At 49.9% G+C, this 21,923-nt stretch overlaps 1 protein-coding gene and 1 long non-coding RNA gene across 2 annotated transcripts in view; one reads left to right on the plus strand and one right to left on the minus strand.

Moving 5' to 3' along the window:
• Positions 1-394: 394 nt before the first annotated feature.
• Positions 395-21,923, plus strand: part of LOC310669931 (zinc finger protein 618-like) — a gene marked incomplete at its 3' end in the record, with an annotated part of 30,040 nt that continues 8,511 nt past the window's right edge. Inside the window, exons 1-8 of the mRNA XM_083424396.1 lie at positions 395-627; positions 6,581-6,658; positions 7,706-7,744; positions 9,205-9,294; positions 10,506-10,583; positions 13,136-13,225; positions 18,221-18,394; positions 19,414-19,494. Of these exons, the coding sequence (XP_083280522.1) occupies positions 414-627; positions 6,581-6,658; positions 7,706-7,744; positions 9,205-9,294; positions 10,506-10,583; positions 13,136-13,225; positions 18,221-18,394; positions 19,414-19,494 (844 nt within the window). The 5' untranslated portion in view covers positions 395-413. The remainder of the gene's footprint in view (positions 628-6,580; positions 6,659-7,705; positions 7,745-9,204; positions 9,295-10,505; positions 10,584-13,135; positions 13,226-18,220; positions 18,395-19,413; positions 19,495-21,923) is intronic.
• Positions 19,803-21,071, minus strand: LOC310669162. Its single transcript, XR_014507056.1, has 4 exons — positions 20,919-21,071; positions 20,358-20,476; positions 20,132-20,273; positions 19,803-19,981 (listed from the first exon to the last, which is right to left on the minus strand). It is a non-coding gene; the product is annotated as an uncharacterized lncRNA (long non-coding RNA).

The following is a 21,923-nucleotide window of genomic DNA, read 5'->3' on the forward strand; positions in this document are numbered from 1 at the left end:
CTCCCATTAAAAGACCCCCATTCCCAGTCCCAGCCCCATATTCCCAGTCCCAGCCCCCCATTCCCAGTCTCCCATTAAAGACCCCCAGTCCTAGCCCCACATTCCCAGTTCCAGCCCCCTATTCCCAGTTTCCCTGCCCCCCATTCCCAGCCCCCCATTCCCAGTCTCCCATTAAAAGACCCCCATTCCCAGTAGCCCATTCCCAGTCCTAGCCCCACATTCCCAGTCTCCCAGCCCCCCAGTCCCAGCCCCACACTCCCAGTCTCCCATTAAAACACACCCATTCCCAGTCTGCTCTGCCCCACACTCCCAGTCCTAGCCCCACATTCCCACTCTCCCCCTTCCCAGTCCGTTCTGCCCCCTTTCTCTGACCCCTCTCTCTGCCCCACAGAGACCCGCCCCCCTCGGCCGCCATGCCGGGCTCCGATTCGCCGGCCTCCGACTCGGCCCCGCCCAGCGAGGAGGCCCCGCCCTCTGCCCCCCAAGTGACCGTCAAGACCGAGACCCCCGACGACTTTGCCTGGCCCCACGGCGGCCCCACGGCGGAGCCCCGCAAAGGGGGCCGTGGGGCAGCCCCCGCCGAGATCTGCGTCGTCCTGGGCGGGGTCCGCAGCCAGCAGACCCTGGGTAAGCTAGGTGCGACCCCTATTTTCCGTGGGGCAGAGCGGGTTGGGGGGCGGGGGAAGAGGTTGGGGGTCAGGGAAACTGGGGGGACCAGTTAGGGGTCAGGTGGCCCTATGGGTTGGGGGTCAGGGGCCCTTTTGGTTGGGCAGGGAAACGGGGGACCCTTTGGTTATGGGTCAGGAGACCCTTTCACTTAGGGGTCAAGGGACCCATTTCTTGGGGGTCAGGGAACCTAAGCTAGGTGGGTGGTGCGACCCCTATTTTGTGTGGGGCAGAGTTGGTTGGGGGTCAGGGGCCCCTTTGGTTAGGGGTCAGGGGCCCCTTTGGTTAGGGGTCAGGGGACCCATTTCTTGGGGGTCAGGAGACCCTTGGTAAGCTAGGTGGGTGGCGCGGCCCCTATTTTGTGTGGGGCAGAGTCGGTTGGGGGTCAGGGCCCCTTTTGGTTAGGGGTCAGGAGGAAAGTGGGGGGTCCGCAGCCAGCAGGCCCTGGGTAAGCTATGGGGTGGCGCGACCCCTATTTTCCGTGGGGCAGAGCGGGTTGGGGGGCAGGGAAAGGTTTGGTTAGGGGTCAGGACCCCTATTTTCCGTGGGGCGGAGCGGGTTGGGGGTCTGGGAAGAGGTTGGGGGTCGGGGAAAGGTGTGGTTGGGGGTCGGCGGGCCCTTTGGGTTGGGGGTCAGTGGGAAAGTGGGTAAGCTAGGGGTGGCGCGACCCCTATTTTCCATGGGGCAGTCAGTTGGGGGCAGGGAAAGGTTTGGTTAGGGGTCAGGGGGGCCTTTTTGTTGGGGGTCAGGGGCCCTTTGGGTTTGGGGTCAGGGGGGCCTTTTTGTTGGGTGGGTGGCGCGACCCCTTTTTTCTGTGGGGCAGAGTCAGTTGGGGGGCAGGGAAAGGTTTGGTTGGGGGTCGGCGGGCCCTTTGGGTTGGGGGTCAGGAAGAATGTGGGGGGTCCGCAGCCTGGGTAAGCTAAGGGGTGGCGCGACCCCTATTTTCTGTGGGGCAGAGCAGGTTGGGGGTCGGGGAAGAGGTTGGGGGTCGGGGAAAGGTTGGGTTGGGGGTCGGCGGGCCCTTGGGGTTGGGGGTCAGGGGGGAAGTGGGGGGTCTGCAGCCAGCAGACCCTGGGTAAGCTAAGGGGTGGTGCGACCCCTATTTTCCATGGGGCAGTCAGTTGGGGGGCAGGGAAAGGTTTGGTTAGGGGTCAGGGGGGCCTTTTTGTTGGGGGTCAGGGGCCCTTTGGGTTGGGGGTCAGGGGAGCCTTTTGGTGGGTGGGTGGCGCGCCCCCTTTTTTCTGTGGGGCAGAGGCGGTTGGGGGTCGGGGAAAGGTTGGGTTGGGGGTCGGCGGGCCCTTTGGGTTGGGGGTCAGGGGGAAAGTGGGGGATCTGCAGCCTGGGTAAGCTAGGGGGTTGTGTGACCCCTATTTTCCGTGGGGCAGAGCGGGTTGGGGGGTGGGGAAGAGGTGGGGGTCGGGGAAAGGTTTGCTTAGGGGGCAGGACCCTTTACTTGGGGGTCGGGGACCCTTTGGGTTAGGGGAGCGCTGGGTCAGCTAGGTGGGTGGTGCGACCCCCATTTTCTGTGGGGAGGAGGCGGTTGGGGGTTGGTTATGGGTCAGGGGGGCCCTTTGGGGTCGGGACCCATTGGGTTTGGGGTCAGGGAAACTCAGGGGATTCTTTTGGTGGGTGGGTGGGTGGCGCGACCCCTTTTTTCTGTGGGGCGGAGTGGGTTGGGGGTCAAGGAAAGGTTTGGTTATGGGTCAGGGGGGCCTTTTTGTTCGGGGTCACGGGCCGTTAGGGGTCAGGGGAGCCTTTTGGTGGGTGGGTGGCGCGACCCCTATTTTCCGTGGGGCGGAGGTGGTTGGGGGGCAGGGAAACGTTTGGTTATGGGTCAGGGGCCCTTTTGGTTAGGGGTCGCATGTGGGACCCTTTCAGTTGGGACACTCAGTAAGTTAGGGGGTGGCGTGACCCCTATTTTCCATGGGGCAGAGGCGGTTGGGGGGCAGGGAAACTGGGGGCCTTTGGTGGGTGGGTGGCATGACCCCTTTTTTCTGTGGGGCAGAGGCGGTTGGGGGTCGGGGAAACGTTTGGTTAGGGGTCAGGGGGGCCTTTTGGTGGGTGGCCTGACCCCTTTTTTCTGTGGGGCGGAGTGGGTTGGGGGTCAGGGAATCGTTTGGTTAGGGGTCAGGGGGGCTTTTGGTGAGTGGGTGGCCTGACCCCTTTTTCTGTGGGGCAGCATCGGTTGGGGGTCGGTTATGGGTCAGGGGGACCCTTTGGCTTGGGGGTCCGGAGAGCCTTTGGGTGGGTGGGTGGCGCGACCCCTATTTTCTGTGGGGTGGAGTGGCTTGGGGGTCAAGGAAAGGTTTGGTTATGGGTCAGGGGGGGCTTTGGTTGGGGGTCTAGGGCCCCTTTTCTTGGGGGTCAGGGAAACTGGGGGGGGGGCTTTGGGTTTGGGGTCAGGGGAGCCTTTTGGTTAGGGGTCGCACAAGGGACTCCTTTGTTGGGGGTCAGGGGACCCTTTGGGTTGGGGGTCAGGGGTCCTTTTGGTTAGGGGTCAGGGGCCCCTTTTCTTGGGGGTCAGGGAAACGGGGGGGGCTTTGGGTTATGGGTTAGGGGAGCCTTTTGGTTAGGGGTCAGGGAACCCTTTTGTTGGGGGTCAGGGGTCCTTTTGGTTAGGGGTCAGGGAACCTTTTTGGTTAGGGGTCAGGGAACCCTTTTGTTGGGGGTCAGGGGTCCTTTTGGTTAGGGGGTCGCACTTTGTTGGGGGTCAGGAGACCCTCGGTAAGCTAGGTTGGTGGCATGACCCCTATTTTCTGTGGGGCGGATTTGGTTGGGGGTCAGGGAAACTGGGGGATCCTTTGGCTTGGGGGTCGGAGGACCCTTTTGTTATGGGCCAGGGGACCCTTTTGGTTATGGGTCAGGGGAGCCTTTTGGTTAGGGGTCGCATGAGGACTCCTTTGTTGGGGGTCAGGGGACCTTTTGGGTTGGGGGTCAGGGAAACGGGGGGGACCCTTCTGGTTGGGGGTCAGGAGACCCTCAGTAAGCTAGGTTGGTGGCGTGTCCCCTATTTTCTGTGGGGCGGAGTTGGTTGGGGGTCAAGGAAACGGGGGGCCCTTCTGCTTGGGGGTCAGGGGACCCTTTTGGTTTGGGGTCAGGGAAACTGGGGGGCCCTTGGGGTTAGGGGTCAGGGGACCCTTTGGTTGGGGGTCGCACTTTGTTGGGGGTCAGGAGACCCTCGCTAAGCTAGGTTGGTGGCGTGACCCCTATTTTCTGTGGGGCGGAGTTGGTTGGAGTCAGGGGTCCTTTTGGTTAGGGGTCAGGGGACCCTTTTGTTGGGGGTCTCGCTTCTGGTTTGAATCCGGTTCAAGTCTGGGATTCCGGGTTCAAATAACCAGTTTCTAGGAGGACACTGGTTTGAATCTGGATTCGAATCCGGTTCAAGTCTGGCCTTCTGGGTTCAAATCCCTGATTCTAACAGGAGGGAACTGGAACCCGGTTTGAATCCATTTCGAATCCGGTTTGAATCTGGTTCGAATCCGGTTGAAGTCTGGGGTTCTGGGTTCAAATCCCTGATTCTAACAGGAGGGAACTGGAACCCGGTTTGAATCCGGTTCAAGTCCGGGTTCAGAACTCTGGTCTTAGCAGCAGGACGCCGGTTCTTGTCCGGGGTTCAAATCCAAAACTGGAACCCGGTTTGAATCCGGTTTCAATCCAGTTTGACTCTGGTTTGAACCCGGTTTGAATCTGGTTTGAGTCCCGCTCTGCTTCTCTTCCAGGCTCCTACGAGTGCGGGATCTGCGGCAAAAAGTACTACAACAGGAGGGAACTGGAATCCGGTTCGAATCCGGTTCCAGTCTGGGCTTCTGGGTTCAAATCCCTGATTCTAACAGGAGGGAACTGGAACCCGGTTCGAATCCGGTTTGAATCCGGTTTGAGTCTGGGGTTCTGGGTTCAAATCCCAGATTCTAACACGAGGGAACTGGAACCCAGTTCTAATCTGGTTTGAGTCTGGTTTGAGTCTGGTTTGACTCCAGTTTGAATCCGCTTCAAGTCTGGGCTTCTGGGTTCAAATCCCGGATTCTAACAGGAGGGAACTGGACCCCGGTTTGAATCCGGTTCGAATGTGGTTTGAATCCGGTTCAAATCTGGTTTGAATCCGCTTCAAGTCTGGGCTTCTGGGTTCAAATCCCGGATTCTAACAGGAGGGAACTGGACCCCGGTTTGAATCCGGTTCGAATGTGGTTTGAATCCGGTTCAAATCTGGTTTGAATCCGCTTCAAGTCTGGGCTTCTGGATTCAGATCCCGGATTCTAACAGGAGGGAACTGGAACCCAGTTCGTATCCAGTTCGAATCCGGTTTGAATCTGGTTTGACTCCGGTTTGAATCCGGTTCCAGTCTGGGCTTCTGGTTTCAAATCCCTGATTCTAACAGGAGGGAACTGGAATCCGGTTTGAATCCGGTTCGAATGTGGTTTGAATCTGGTTTGAATCCGGTTCAAATCTGGTTTGAATCCGGTTCCAGTCTGGGCTTCTGGGTTCAAATCCCGGCTTCTAACAGGAGGGAACTGGACCCCGGTTTGAATCCGGTTTGAATCTGGTTTGACTCCGGTTTGAATCTGGTATGAGTCCGGTTTGAATCCGCTTCAAGTCTGGGCTTCTGGGTTCAAATCCCTGATTCTAACAGGAGGGAACTGGAATCCGGTTTGAATCTGGTTTGACTCCGGTTCAAGTCTGGCCTTCTGGGTTCAAATCCCTGATCCTAACAGGAGGGAACTGGAACCTGGTTCGAATCCGGTTTGAATCCGGTTCAAGTCTGCGGTTCTGGGTTCAAATCCCTGATTTGAACAGGAGGGAACTGGAATCCGGTTTGAATCCGGTTCAAGTCTGGGCTTCTGGGTTCAAATCCCTGATTCTAACAGGAGGGAACTGGAATCCGGTTTGAATCCGGTTCAAGTCCGGGTTCAGAACTCTGGTCTTAGCAGCAGAACGCCGGTTCTTGTCTGGGGTTCAAATCCAAAACTGGAACCCGGTTTGAATCCGGTTTGAATCTGGTTTCAATCCAGTTCCAATCCGGTTTGAGTCCCGCTCTGCTTCTCTTCCAGGCTCCTACGAGTGCGGGATCTGCGGCAAAAAGTACTACAACAGGAGGGAACTGGAATCCGGTTCAAACCTGGTTCAAGTCTGGGCTTCTGGGTTCAAATCCCTGATTCTAACAGGGAACTGGAATCCGGTTTGAATCCGGTTCAAATCTGGTTTGAATCCGGTTCAAGTCTGGGCTTCTGGGTTCAAATCCCGGATTCTAACAGGAGGGAACTGGAACCCGGGTTGAATCCAGTTCGAATGTGGTTTGAATCTGGTTTCAATCCGGTTTGAATCCGGTTCAAGTCTGGCCTTCTGGGTTCAAATCCCTGATCCTAACAGGAGGGAACTGGAACCCGGTTTGAATCTGGTTCGAATGTGGTTTGAATCTGGTTTGAATCTGGTTCAAATCCGTTTTGAATCCGCTTCAAGTCTGGGGTTCTGGGTTCAAATCCCAGATTCTAACAGGAGGGACCTGGAACCCGGTTTGAATCCGGTTCGAATGTGGTTTGAATCCGGTTCGAATCCGGTTTGAATCTGCTTCAAGTCTGGGGTTCTGGGCTCAAATCCCTGATTCTAACAGGAGGGAACTGGAATCCGGTTTGAATCTGGTTTGAATCCTCTTCAAGTCTGGGGTTCTGGGCTCAAATCCCTGATTCTAACAGGAGGGACCTGGAACCCGGTTTGAATCCGGTTCGAATGTGGTTTGAATCCGGTTCGAATCCGGTTTGAATCTGCTTCAAGTCTGGGCTTCTGGGTTCAAATCCCAGATTCTAACAGGAGGAAACTGGAACCCAGTTCTAATCCGGTTTGAGTCTGGTTTGACTCCAGTTTGAATCCGGTTTCAATCCGGTTTGACTCCGGTTTGACTCCCGCTCCGCTTCTCTTCCAGGCTCCTACGAGTGCGGGATCTGCGGCAAGAAGTACAAGTACTACAACTGCTTCCAGACCCACGTCCGGGCGCACCGAGGTAACGGGTTCGAGTCCCGGACCCGGGTTCAAATCGAATTGGTTTTCCGTTATTATTATTATTACTAATCATTCTTATTATTATTTTATTAGGTTTTTTGTTATGGCTTTTTATTAGGTTTTTTAATTTTATTATTATGTTTTTATTTTATTTATTATTATTATTATTATTATTATTATCATCATTGTTTTTTATTAATCGCTCATCAGTTTATTATTATTGCTTTTTATTAGGTTTTTTATTTTATTATAGTATTATTAATCATTATTCTTATTATTTTATTCAGTTTTTGGTTTTGTGTTATGGCTTTTCATTAGGTTTTTTATTTTATTATTAGGTTTTTATTTTAATTATTATTATTATGTTTTTGTTTTATTTATTTATTTTTATTCTCATTATTGTTCTCATTCTGTTTTTTTATTAATCGCTCATCGGTTTAATTTTATTCCTTTTTATTAGGTTTTTTATTTTATATTATTATTATTATTATTATTATGTTTATATTTTATTTATTTATTATTATTCTCATTATTGGTCTCATTCGGTTTTTTATTAATTGCTCATCGGTTTATTCTTCTTTATTCTGTAGTTCTTCCTTTTTTCATTTTTGCTCTCGTTCATGATGATTAATATTCGTTATTCCTTTTGTCATTGATTACTATTAATATTGCTTATTGTTATATTGTTAGCAAGCATAATAATTTAATAATTTGTTTTATTATTCATGTTTCTATTCCGTTTCCATTCAATTTATTTCATTATGTGTTATTATTATTATTATCATCATTATCATTATCATATTATTATTATTATTATTATTATTATTATTATTATTATTGTGTTGTTATTACTATTGCTATCATTATTAATTATTTTTACTGTTGCCTTTTCGTCTGATACGTACGATCTACCATTCTCATTATCAATTAAAATATTGATTGTAATATTGATTATTAATTATTTATTATTATTAATTATTATTTGATTATTAATTGATTGATTATGGATTATTAAGGATATCGATTAATTGGCTCCCCCTCTTTCTAGACACGGAAGTGGCGTCGGGTGAAGGGGTTTCCCAAGGCAGTAAGTATTGATTAAGTATTGATTAAGTCTTAACCAAGTATTAATTAAGTATCGATTAAGTAATTATCAAGTATTAATTAAGTATTAATTGGGGACCCCAGGGGCTCATCTAGACAGACCCGGAATCTCGAACCCGCTACCCCTGACTCTGGGATCTCTATGAATTGGCGATTAGTGCTATTATTAGGACTATTAATTACTATTAATGAGGAATAAGAATCATGAATATTATTAATGAGGAATATTCAATGCTCCTAATGATGTGTATTACTATTGTTAATGAGGAATATGTATTCTTAATTAGGAATATTCAATACTATTAATGATGTGTATTATTAATGAGGAATATGTATTATTAATTAGGAATATTCAATACTATTAATGATGTGTATTATTAATGAAGAATATGTATTATTAATTAGGAATATTCAATACTTGATGTGTATTATTATTAATGAGGAATATGTATTATTAATTAGGAATTTTCAATACTCTTCAGGATGTGTGTTATTAATGAGGAATATGTATTAATTAGGAATATTCAATACTAACGATGTGTGTTATTATTGATGAGTTATATGTATTATTAATTAGGAATAATCAATACTCCTAATGATGTGTATTATTAATGAGGAATGTGTATTATTAATTAGGAATATTCAATACTATTAATGGTGTGTGTTATTAATGAGGAATATGTATTATTAATATTCATCAATCTTAATAAGTTTTAGTTAAATATTATTAATATTTAATAGTTAAATATTAGTTAAATATTATTAATAAATATTTAGTTGAATATTATTAATATTAGTATTGGCATTCAATTTAGTAATATTTATTATTATAAGTAACAATAAAATTATTATTATTATTATTATTATTATTACCACCACTGGATCTCTCGGAGGGGGGATCTCCTGGGAATTGTTGTTATTATTACTAATATTACTAATGACTAATATTATCTATGAGGAATATTAGTAGTAGTAGCTATGTTAGCATGATTAAGATTTCTTATTAATTAAAGAAATATTAATATTATTAATCTTAATCTTAATAAGTTTTAGCTAATTAAATCTTATTAATATTAGTATTGATTTTTGTAATATTAATTATGATTTTAAGTATAACATGCATAATTATATAATAATAATAATATTATATAATATATGTATAATTATTCTAATTAATAATTATTATTCAAAATAATTATTAATAAATATTAAATATTATTAAATATTAATAATAATAAATATTTGTAGTTTGTTACAATAATTATAAATCATGATTGTTTATAATATTTATAATTTAGAAGAAGCAGTAATAATTATTTATGATTATTATTATTATTATTACTACTACTACTACTACTACTATTATTATTACCGGATCTCTTTTGGGGGGGATCTCCTGGGAATCCGCCCAATCTCTCTCTCTCTCTCCCCTGATCCCGCCAGACAACTTCCGCTACACCTGCGACATTTGCGGGAAGAAGTACAAATACTACAGTTGCTTTCAGGAGCACCGCGATCTCCACGCGGTCGACGGTGAGTAGATCGCCAGGGATCCACCAGATCCCCAGATCCCCGCTCCGGATCCTCCCTGCCTCCTGTTTCTCTCCGGCGTTTTCCCGGAGAAGCGATCGCAGGAAATGATTTATTAGGACAGATTCGGATCCCGAGGGGATCCTGCGGAACTCCCGGGGACTGGATCCCGAGTCCAATCGCTCCCGTGATCCCTTTTCTCGGGATCGGGAAATTCAATTTTGGGGGGGGGGAGTTTCCCAGCGGCGGGGAAAACCGGGATCTGGAGGACGGGCTGGGATCCAATCGAATGGGTTGGGATCTGGAACACCGGGAGGATCTGTGCGGACGTGACGGGATCCGTTCAAATGAGTCGGTTCCGGATCACCAGGAGGATCCAGACGCGTGTTCCAGGATCCGGAGCGCTGGGAGGATCTGTTCGGACGGGCCGGGATCCGGAGCGCCGGAAGGATCTGTTTCAATGGGTCAGGATCCGGAAAGCCAGGAGGATCCGTGGAAAGGCTGGGATCCAGAACGCCAGGAGGGTCTGGGCGGACGGGTCGGGATCCGGAGCTCTGGGAGGATCCAGGCAGACGGTCCAGGATCCATTTGAACTGGTTGGGATCCGTAATGCTGGGAGGATCCAGCCATACGGTCTAGGATCCATTCGAACTGGTTGGGATCCAGAATACCAGGAGGATCCGGGATCCATTCGAACGGGTTGGGATCCGTAATGCTGGGAGGATCCAGCCATACGGGCCAGGATCCCTTTTAACGGGTTGGGATCCAGAATACGGGGAGGACCCGGCCAGACAGCCCAGGATCCGTTCGAACGGGTTGGGATCCAGAATGCCGGGAGGATCCGGGTGGACAGGCTGGGATCCGGAGCGCCGGGAGGATCCAGGCGGACGGGCCAGGATCCGTTTGAACGGGTCGGGATCCAGAATACCAGGAGGATCCGGCCAGACGGTCGGTCCAGGATCCATTCGAACGGGTTGGGATCCGCAATGCTGGGAGGATCCAGCCAGGCGGTCCAGGATCCGTTCGAACGGGTTGGGATCCGGAACGCCGGGAGGATCTGTGCCGGGATCCGTTCAAATGAGTCGGTTCCGGAAGGGCGGGAGGATCCGTGCGGACAGGCCGGGATCCGGGGGAACCTGGGAAGGGCGGCCGGCGTTCCGGAGATCCGGGGATCCCCGAGATCCGGAACGACCCTCCCTGCTCTTCTCTTCCAGATCCCTATGACCAGGCCATGGTCGCCAAAGACGAGGTCAAGGAAGAGGATCCGGAACCCTTCCAGAAGATCGGTCCAAGTACGAGGTTCCGGGGATCCACCTTGAGGGATCCGCCGGCTTTCCGGACCGGCAGGATCCCTCCGGGAATCTGTTCGAGGATAAGGGGGGACGCGGGTTCGAGGGGCGGGATCAGGGAGGGCGGGGGATCTGGAGGGCGGGACTCGATCCCGGGATCTGGCGGGGTTGTGGGAAAGGAGGGAATGGAGATCCGTCTGTGTTGGATAATAATAATAATAATAATAATAATAATAATAATAATAATAATAATAATAGATATAAAATATATAATAGAAATTAGAAATAGATGCTAATAATAATAATAATAATAGAAGATATAAAATATGTAAGAGATTAAAAATTAATAATAATAATAAGAGATATAAAATATATGAGATTAATAATAATAATAATAATAATAATAGATATTAAAAATAATGAAAATAAAATAATAGATTGTAATAAGACATATTAATAACACTATAGGAAATAATAATAAATAATAGATATAAAATATATAATAGAGATTAAAACCAATAAATAGTAAAAATAATAGTAATAAGAGATATTGAAAATAATAATGGATATAAAATAATAGATCGTAATAAGACATATTAATAATACTAAGAAATAATAATAATAATAGTAATGACGGTGATGATATTAATAATAACCGATATAAAATATATAATAGAGATTAAAAATAAGTAATAATAATAATATAGTAATAATAATAAAAGATATTAAATATATAATAGAGATTAAAAATGATAAATATTAGAAATAATAGTAATAATAGATATTAAAAATAATAATGGATATAAAATAATAGATCGTAATAAGACATTAATAACTCTATAAGAAATATTATTATTATTATTATTATTGGATAGTAATAATAAAAGAGAATAATGATAGCATGAATAGATACTAATAATTGATATTAAATATAATAATCATAGATATTTTAAAAAATCAATATTAATAACGATTGATGTTAATAATTGATATGAACAACGGTTGCTATTGAGATTAATAATGATTGATATTATTATTAACTGATGTTTTGGTGATAATTGACGGTAATAATTCATAATAATAATAATAATAATAATAATAGACGGTAATAATTGATAATTATGATGATGATAATTAATAGTAATAGTAATAGTAATAATAATAGATATAAAATATATAATAGAGATTAAAAATAAATAATAATAATAGTTGACGGTAATAATAATAATAGTAATAGTAATAAAGACTCTGATTTGGGGGATCCCTGGGGATCCGGCTGGATCTCCTTTGGGGATCCCCGAGATCTCACTCGAATCCAGAGTGAGACCCTAAGAATCCGGTTTCAAATCCGGTGCAAGACCCCAGGAATCTGGGTTCGAATGTGGGGCAAGACCCCCAGAATCCAGATTCAAATCGGGGTCAAAACCCCAGGAATCCGGTTTCAAATCTGGTGCAAAACCCCAGGAATCTGGGTTCAAATCCAGAATGAGACCCCAAGAATCCGGGTTCGAATCCCAGTCAAGACACGCATAAATCTGGGTTCGAATCTGGTGCAAAACCGCCCAGAATCCCGGTTCAAATCCAGTACAAGACCCCACAAATCCGGGTTTGAATCTGGTCCATAAACCTGGGTTTAAATCTAGGACGACACCCCAGGAATCCGGGTTCAAATCTGCTCCAAAACCCCAAGAATCCGGGTTCGAATCTGCTCCCAATCCCCATGAATCCGGGTTTGAATCCGGCAAAAGAGACCCAGTTCATCCCAGTTTGATCCAGTTTGGGAAGGGACTCGGGTTCCAGGATTCCTGGGGTTCGAATCTGCCTCAGGATCCCTGGAATCCCAGTTTGAACCCGGGGCAAGCCCCCAAGAATCCGGTTTCAAACCCAGTACAAGACCCCCATTAATCTGCGTTGGAATCCATGACATAACTTCATGACTCCGGATTCGAATTGGGTTCAAATCCGCAAGAATCCAGGTTCGAATCTGGGAAATCCGGTTCGAAGAATCCGGTTTGAAGCCAGGAAGGGTTCGGGGATTCCTGGGGGTCCGGATGAATCCGGGTTCAAATCCAGTACAAAACCCCAAGAATCCCAGTTCGAATCCCCGAGAATCCGGGTTCAAATGTGTGAAAAGAGACCCAGTTTGGGAAGGGACTCCGATTCGGGGGATCCCTGGGGATCCGGCTGGATCTCCTTTAGGGATCCTCGAGATCTCACTCGAATCCAGAGTGAGACCCTAAGAATCCCGTTTCAAATCCGATGCAAGACCCCAGGAATCCGGGTTTGAATCTAGAGCAAAAACACCAGGAATCCGTTTTCAAATCTGGTGCAAAACCCCAGGAATCCGGGTTCAAATCTGGTGCAAAACCCCAAGAATCTGGATTCCAATCTGGTGCAAAACCCCATGAATCTGGGTTCAAATCCAGTACGAAACCCCAAGAATCCTGGTTCAAATGTGCGAAAAGAGGCCCCCTTGGATCCAGTTTGGGAAGGGACTCCGATTGGGGGGATCCCTGGGGATCCGGCGGGATCTCACTCCTCTTTTCTCCCCCCAGAAACCGGCAGCTACACGTGCGAATTCTGCGGCAAGCAATACAAATACTACACGCCCTACCAGGAGCACGTCGCTCTTCACGCGCCGATCAGTGAGTAATCCGGATTCGCACCCGGGGCCGGCGGGCGGGATTTCCCCCCGGGGATCTGGGGGGCGGGATCCGAAGAATCCGGGTTCGAATCCAGATTGAATCCAGATTGAGACCCAGTGAATCTGGGAAGAGACCCCAGGAATCCAGATTGAGTCCAGATTGAGACCCAATGAATCAGTGAGTAAACCGATTTCGCACCCGGGACCGGCGGGCGGGATTCCCCCCTGGGGATCTGGGGGGCGGGATCCCAAGAATCCGGGTTCAAATCCAGATTGAATCCAGATTGAGACCCAGTGAATCTGGGTTGAAATATGGGAAGAGACCACAGTAATCCAGATTGAGTCCAGATTGAGACCCAATGAATCAATCAGTGAGTAAACCAGATTCCCCCCTGGGGGCGCGGCTGGATCCCCACTCCTCTTTCCTCGAACCCGGGGCGAGATCCCAAGGGCAAAACCTTGGGGATCCGGGTTCGAATCTGGAGTGAAACCCTGGGGTTCTGGGTTCAAATTTGGGGAGTGACCCGAAGAATCCGGGTTCGAATCCGGGGCAAAACCCTGAGGATCTGGGTTCAAACCCAGGGAATCCGGGTTCGAATCTGGAAAGAGACACCAGGAATCCAGATTGAATCCAGATTGAATCCAGATTGAGACCCGGTGAATCCGGGTTCGAATCTGGGAAGAGAGCCCAGGAATCCGGGTTTGAATCCGGGGCAAAGCCCTGGGGATCTGGGTTCAGTGAGTAGAATCCGGGTTCGAATCCAGTGCAAGACCCCAAGAATCTGGGTTGGAATCCAGTTTGAGACCCAATGAATCTGGGTTCCAATCTGGGAAAAGATCCCAGGAATCCGGGTTCAAATTTGGGGAAAGATATCAGGAATCTGGATTCGAATTCGGGGCAAGGAATCTCAGTTCGAACCCAAGGAATTCGGGTTCAAATCTGGAGCAAAGACTCCGGGATTCTGGGTTCAAATCTGGGGAGAGACACCAGGAATCCCCGTTTGGAGCCAGGGAATCCGGGTTCAAATCTGGTGCAAAACCCCAGCGCAAACCCCCAAGAATCTGGGTTCGAATCTGGCGCAAACCCCCAAGAATCTGGGTTCGAATCTGGTGCAAAAGCCCAGCGCAAAACCCCAAGAATCCGGGTTTGAATCTGGTGCAAACCCCCAAGAATCCGGGTTCGAATCTGGTGCGAAACCCCAAGAATCTGGGTTCAAATCTGGTGCAAAACCCCAAGAATCTGAGTTCAAATCCGGGTTCAAATCTGAGGCAAAAACCCCAAGAATCCGGGTTCGAATCCGGTGCCAGACCCCAAGAATCCGGGTTAAAACCCCAAGAATTCAGGTTCAAATCCAGATCAAGACCCCATGAATCCAGTTTCCAAATCTAGTACTGGACCCAAGAATCTGGATTTAAATCCAATGCAAAACCCCAAGAATCTGGGTTCAAATCTGGGAAGAGACCCCAAGAATCCGGGTTCAAATTTGGGGCAAAACCCCAAGAATCTGGGTTCAAACCTTTCGCAAAACCCCAAGAATCCAGTTTGACTCCGGATTTGAACCCGGATCCGCTCTGGTGTCTTCCAGAATATTCCCGCTCGCCGCTCCTGGTGGCCGTCAAGACCCAAGGAATCCAGGTTTAAATCTGGTGCAAAACCCCAAGAATCCGGGTTCGAATCTGGTGCAAAAACCCAGCAAAAAACCCCAAGAATCCGGGTTCAAATCTGGGGAGACACACCAGGAATCCCAGTTTGGAGCCAGGGAATCCGGGTTCAAATCCAGATTGAATCCAGATTGAGACCCAATGAATCTGAGTTCGAATCTGCTGAGAGACCCCAAGAATCCGGGTTTGAATCTGGTGCAAAACCCCAAGAATCCGGGTTCAAACCTTTCGCAAAACCCCAAGAATCCGGGTTCAAACCTTTCGCAAAACCCCAAGAATCCGGGTTCAAATCTGGAGCAAAACCCCAAGAATCCGGGTTCAAATCTGGCAAGAGACATCAGCAATCCCAGTTTGGAGCCAGGGAATCCGGGTTCAAATCTGGGTTCGAATCCAGATTGAATCCAGATTGAGACCCAATGAATCTGAGTTCGAATCTGGAAAGAGACCTCAAGAATCTGGATTTAAATCCGGTGCAGAACCCCAGGAATCCAGGTTCAAATTTGGAGCAAAACCCCAGGAATCCCGGTTCGAACCCAGAACGAAACCCCAGGAATCCGGGTTCAAATCTGGAAAGAGACCCCAAGAATCCGGTTCGACTCCGGATTTGAACCCGGATCCGGTCTGGTGTCTTCCAGAATATTCCTGCTCGCCGCTCCTGGTTGCCGTCAAGACCCCAGGAATCCGGGTTCAAATCTGGGGCAAAACCCCAAGAATCCGGGTTCGAATCTGGTGCAAAAGCCCAGCGCAAAACCCCAAGAATCCGGGTTCGAATCTGGTGCAAAAACCCCAAGAATCTGGGTTCGAATCTGGTGCAAAAACCCAGCGCAAAACCCCAAGAATCTGGGTTCGAATCTGGTGCAAAACCCCAAGAATCCGGGTTCGAATCTGGTGCAAATGCCCAGAGCAAAACCCCAAGAATCCGGGTTCGAATCTGGTGCAAAACCCCAAGAATCCGGGTTCGAATCTGGTGCAAAAACCCAGCACAAAACCCCAAGAATCTGGATTCGAATCTGGTGCAAAACCCCAAGAATCCGGGTTCGAATCTGGTGCAAAAACCCAGCGCAAAACCCCAAGAATCCGGGTTTGAATCTGGTGCAAATGCCCAGAGCAAAACCCCAAGAATCCGGGTTTGAATCTGGTGCAAACCCCCAAGAATCCGGGTTCGAATCTGGTGCAAAAACCCAGTGCAAAACGCCAAGAATCCGGGCTCAAATCTGGGGAAAGACACCAGGAATCCCCGTTTGGAGCCAGGGAATCCGGGTTCAAATCTGGTGCAAGACCCCAAGAATCTGGGTTGGAATCCAGTTTGAGACCCAATGAATCGGGGTTCCAATCTGGGAAGAGACCCCAAGAATCCGGGTTCAAATCTGGTGCAATACCACAAGAATCCAGGTTCATATCCAGGTTCGAACCCAGCACAAAACCCCAAGAATCCGGGTTCAAATCTGGAAAGAGACACCAAGAATCCGGGATCGAATCTGATGTAGGGAATCCGGGTTCAAATCTGGTGCAAACCCCCAAGAATCCGGTTAGACTCCGGATTTGAACCCGGATCCGCTCTGGTGTCTTCCATAATATTCCCGCTCGCCGCTCCTGGTGGCCATCAAGACCCCAGGAATCCGGGTTTGAATCTGGTGCAAAACCCCAGGAATCTGGGTTCGAATCCAGATTGAATCCAGATTGAGACCCAATGAATCCGGGTTCCAATCTGGGAAGAGACACCAGGAATCTGGGTTCAAATCCAGAATGAGACCCTAAGAATCTGGATTCAAATCTGGTGCAAAACCCCAGGAATCCGGGCTCAAATCTGGGTTCAAATCTGCTGAGAGACCCCAGGAATCTGGGTTCGAATCTGGTGCAAAACCCCAGGAATCCAGGTTCGAACCCAGAACGAAACCCCAGGAATCCAGGTTCAAATCTGGAAAAAGACCCCAAGAATCCGGGTTCAAATCTGGTGCAAAACCCCATGAATTCAGGTTCAAACCCAGGACAAAACCCCAAGAATCCGGGTTCAAATCTGGGGAGAGACCCCAAGAATCCGGGTTCGAATCTGGTGCAAAACCCCAGGAATCTGGGTTCGAATCCTGATTGAATCCAGATTGAGACCCAATGAATCGGGGAAGAGACACCAGGAATCCGGGTTCGAATCTGGTGCAAAACCCCAAGAATCCAGGTTCATACCGAGACCAAACCCCCAAGAATCCGGGTTCGAATCTGGTGCAAAACCCCAAGAATCCAGGTTCAAACCCCAAGAATCCAGGTTCGAATCCAGATCAAGACCCCATGAATCCAGTTTCCAAATCTAGGACGGGACCCAAGAATCTGGATTTAAATCCAGTGCAAAACACCAAGAATCTGGATTCAAATCTGGTGCAAAACCCCAAGAATCCGGGTTCAAATCTGGAAAGAGACACCAGGAATCCCAAGAATCCGGGTTTGACCCCAAGAATCTGGATTCAAATCCGGTGCAAAACCCCAAGAATCCGGGTTCAAACCTTTCGCCAAACCCCTAGAATCCGGTTTGACTCCGGATTTGAACCCGGATCCGCTCTGGTGTCTTCCAGAATATTCCCGCTCGCCGCTCCTGGTGGCCGTCAAGACCCCATACCGAGACCAAAACCCCAAGAATCCGGGTTCAAATCTGAGGCAAAACCCCAAGAATCCGGGTTCAAACCCAGGGAATCTGGGTTCAAATCCAGAATGAGACCCCAAGAATCCGGGTTCAAATCTGGTGCAAAACCCCAGGAATCCAGGTTCAAATCTGGGAAGAGACCCCAAGAATCCGGATTCAAATCTGGTGCAAGACCCCAAGAATCTGGGTTGGAATCCAGTTTGAGACCCAATGAATCCGGGTTCAAACCTTTCGCAAAACCCCAAGAATCCGGCTTCAAACCTTTCGCCAAACCCCAATAATCCGGTTTGACTCCGGATTTGAACCCGGATCCTCTCTGGTGTTTTCCAGAATATTCCCGCTTGCCGCTCCTGGTTGCCGTCAAGACCCCAGAATCCAGGTTCAAATCCGGGTTCAAATCTGGTGCAAAACCCCAAGAATCCGGGTTCAAATCCGGGGCAAAACCCCAAGAATCCAGATTCAAATCTGGAGCAAAACCCCAAGAATCTGGGTTGGAATCCAGTTTGAGACCCAGTGAATCCGGGGGGGAAGAGACACTAGGAATCCGGTTCCAATCTGGGAAGAGGCACTAGGAATCCGGGTTCAAATCTGGTGCAAAAACCCAGCGCAAAACCCCAAGAATCCGGGTTCAAATCTGGGAAGAGACCCCAAGAATCCGGTTTGACTCCGGTTTGACTCCGGATCCGCTCTGGTCTCTTCCAGAATATTCCCGCTCGCCGCTCCTGGTGGCCGTCAAGTCGCACGCCGGGAGGAAGGCGCCGTCGCCGTCAATCATCCGCTGCTCCGCCCTCTTGCACCGCGCGCCGTCGGGCGCCTCCCAGATCCAGATGTTCCGGGCGCCCAATTCGGGATCTCCGGGGAGCAAGGCCACCACAGGTAGGGGGCGAAGGGATCACCTGGGGATCCTGGGGGGTTGGGGATGGAGGGATCCTGAAGTCCCCCTCCCCAGGATCCCTCTTCCCTAAGATCCCTCTTCCTGAATTCCCAGGATTCCTCTTCCCCAGGATCCCTTTTCCTGAATCGACAGAATTCCTCTTCCCCAGATTCCTCTTCCCAGATTCCTCTTCCCAAATCCCCAGGATCCCTCTTCCCCAGGATTCCTCTTGATTCCTCTTCCTGAATCCCCAGGATCTCTCTTCCCCAGGATCCCTCTTCCCCAGGATTCCTCTTCCCAAATCCCCAGGATCTCTCTTCCCCAGGATTCCTCTTCCCCAGGATCCCAAATCCCCAGGATTCCTCTTCCTGAATCCCCAGGATTTCTCTTCCCAGGATCCCTCTTCCCCGGATTCGTCTTCCCCAGGATTCCTTCTCCCAAATCCCCAGGATCCCTCTTGCCCAGGATCCCTCTTCCCCAGGATTCCTCTTCCTGAATCCGCAGGATTCCTCTTCCCTAGGATCCCTCTTCCCTGGGATTCCTCTTCTCAAATCCCCAGGATTTTTCTTCCCCAGGATCCCTCTTCTTGAATCCACAGGATTTCTATTTTCCAGGATTCCTCTTCCCTAGGATCCCTCTTCCCCAGGATTACTCTTCCTGAATCCACAGAATTTCTACTTCCCAGATTCCTCTTCCCAAATCCCTAGGATTCCTCTTCCCAGGATCCCTCTTCCCCAGGATCCCTCTTCCCCAGGATTCCTCTTCCCAAATCCCCTGGATTCCTCTTCCCCAGGATTCCTCTTCCCCAGATTCTTGTTGACTAAATTCCTCTTCCCAAATCCCCAGGATTCCTCTTCCCCAGATCCCTCTTCCCTAAATTATTCCCACATCCCCAGGATCCCTCTTCCCAAATCTCCAGGATCCCTCTTCCCAAATCTCCAGGATCCCTCTTCCCAAATCCCCAGGATCCTATGGCAGGATCATCCAGCCTGACCCCCAAACCGGATCCCTCTCCCCACAGAAAGCGTCTTCAGCCGGAGGGTGGAGAGCAAGTTGCAGAACAACTACGACGAAACCAACTCCAGCTCCCAGAACTCCAGCGGTAAGTGGATCCGGGATCTCGAACCCGCAACCGGGATCTCGAACCCAGGATCTCAAGCCCCGCCTCCCCTCCCGTCCATGGGAGAGGCACCCTTGGCAGGAATCTCGCCTCTCGAACCCGCAACCTGGGATCTCAAACCCCCAACCTGGGATCTCAAACCTGGAACCCAGGACCTCAATCCCCCAACCCAGCACCTTGATCCCGGGATCTTGAACCCAGGACCTTTATCCCACAACCTGGGATCTTGAACCCACAACCCAGATCTCAAACCCACAACCTTGAACCCGGGATCTTGAACCCTAGATCTCGAACTTGCAAGCTGGGATCTCGAACCCGGGATCTCAAACCCACAACCTGGGATCTTGAACCCACAACCTGGGATCTCAAACTCGCAACCTGGGATCTCAAACCCAGGATCTCGAACCCGCAACCTGGGATCTTGAACCCGCAACCTGGGATCTTGAACCCGGGATCTTGAACCCACAACCTGGGATCTCGAACCCGGCCCCTCAAGCCCCGCCCCCTTCCCCTCCCGGCCAATCAGAGCGGGATCCCAGCCGGGAATCTCTCGAACCCGCAACCTCTCTCCCCTCAGAGCCCTACACTTGCGGCGCCTGCGGGATCCAGTTCCCACAACCTGGGATCTCGAACCCACAACCTGGGATCTCGAACCCAGGATCTCAAGCCCCGCCCCCCCTCCCCTCCCGTCCAATGGGAGAGGGACCCTGGGCAGGAATCTCGCCTCTTGAACCTGCAACCTGGGATCTCGAACCCACAACCTGGGATCTCAAACCCGGGATCTCAAACCCGCAACCCGGGATCTCAAACCCGCAACCTGGGATCTCAAACCCGGGATCTCAAACCCGGGATCTCAAACCCACAACCTGGGATCTCGAACCCACAACCTGGGACCTCAAACCTGGGATCTCAAACCCACAACCTGGGATCTCGAACCTGGGATCTCGAACCCGCAACCCGGGATCTCGAACCCGGGACCTCCAACCATTCAGCTTGTATGGGAATCCTGGGGTTTGTCCCTTGAACTCGCAACCCGGGACCTTGAACCCGGGACATTGAACCTGCAACCCGGGACCTCGATCCCACAACCTGGGATTTTGGACCCAGGGCCTCGAACCCGGGATCCCAACCCACAACCGGGATCTCGAACCCGCAACCCTGAGCCCCCTAACTGGGAAGATTGGGTTTCGATGGGTCGTGATCTCCCCCGCCCAAGCTGGCTGGGAACAACCTTGAACCCGCAACCTGGGATCTCGAACCCGGGACCTCACACCCACAGCTTGGGAACTTGAACCCAGGGCCTTGAACCTGCAACCTGGGGTCTCGATCCCACAACCTGGGATCTTGGACCCAGGGCCTTGAACCCGGGACCTCACACCCACAACTTGGGAACTTGAACCCGGAACCTCGAACCCACAACCCGGGACCTCGAACCCGGCACCTCAAGCCCCGCCTCCCCTCCCCTCCCATCCAATGGGAGAGGGACCCTAGGAATCTCGCCTCTCGAACCCGCAACCCAGGACCTTGATCCCACAACCTAGGACCTCAAACCCGGGACCTTGAACCCAGCACCTCGAATCTGGGATCCCAACCCACCACCTGGGATTTCAAACTCGCAACCTGGGATTTTGAACCCACAAAGCAGGACCTCAAACCTGGGATCTCAAACCTGAGACCTTGAATGCACAAGCCGAGATCTCGAACCCAGGATCTCAAGCCCCACCTCCCCTCCCGTCCAATGGGAGAGGGACCCTGGGCAGGAATCTCGCCTCTCGAACCCGCAACCCGGGATCTCGAACCCGCATCCTGGGACCTCGAACCCCCCCAACCTGGGATCTCAAACCCAAGATCTCAAACCCCCAACCTGGGATCTCGAACCCAGGATCTCGAACCCACAACCCGGGATCTCGATCGCACAACCTGGGATCTTGGACCCAGGGCCTTGAACCCGGGACCTCAAACCCGCATCGCAGACCTGCAACCTGGGATCTTGAACCCGGGATCTCAAACCCCCAACCTGGGATCTCAAACCCGGGATCTCAAACCCACAACCTGGGACCTCAAACCCACAACCTGAGATCTCAAACCTGGGATCTCGAACCCCCAACCTGGGATCTCAAACCCCCCACAACTTGGGAACTCGAACCCGGGATCTCGAATCTGGGATCCCAACCCACCACCTGGGATCTCAAACCCCCAACCTGGGATCTCAAACCCGGGATTTCGAACCCACAGCCTGGGATCTCAAACCCGGGATCTCAAACCCACAACCTGGGATCTCGAACCCGGGATCTCAAACCCGGGATCCCAACCCACAACCTGGGATCTCGATCCCACAACCTGGGATCTCAAACCCGCCCCCTCAAGCCCCGCCTCCTTCCCCTCTCCCGGCCAATCGGAGGGGGATCCCG

Source organism: Podarcis tiliguerta (genome assembly GCF_965153285.1).
Source record: "Podarcis tiliguerta genome assembly, chromosome: Z".
NCBI lineage: Eukaryota > Metazoa > Chordata > Lepidosauria > Squamata > Lacertidae > Podarcis > Podarcis tiliguerta.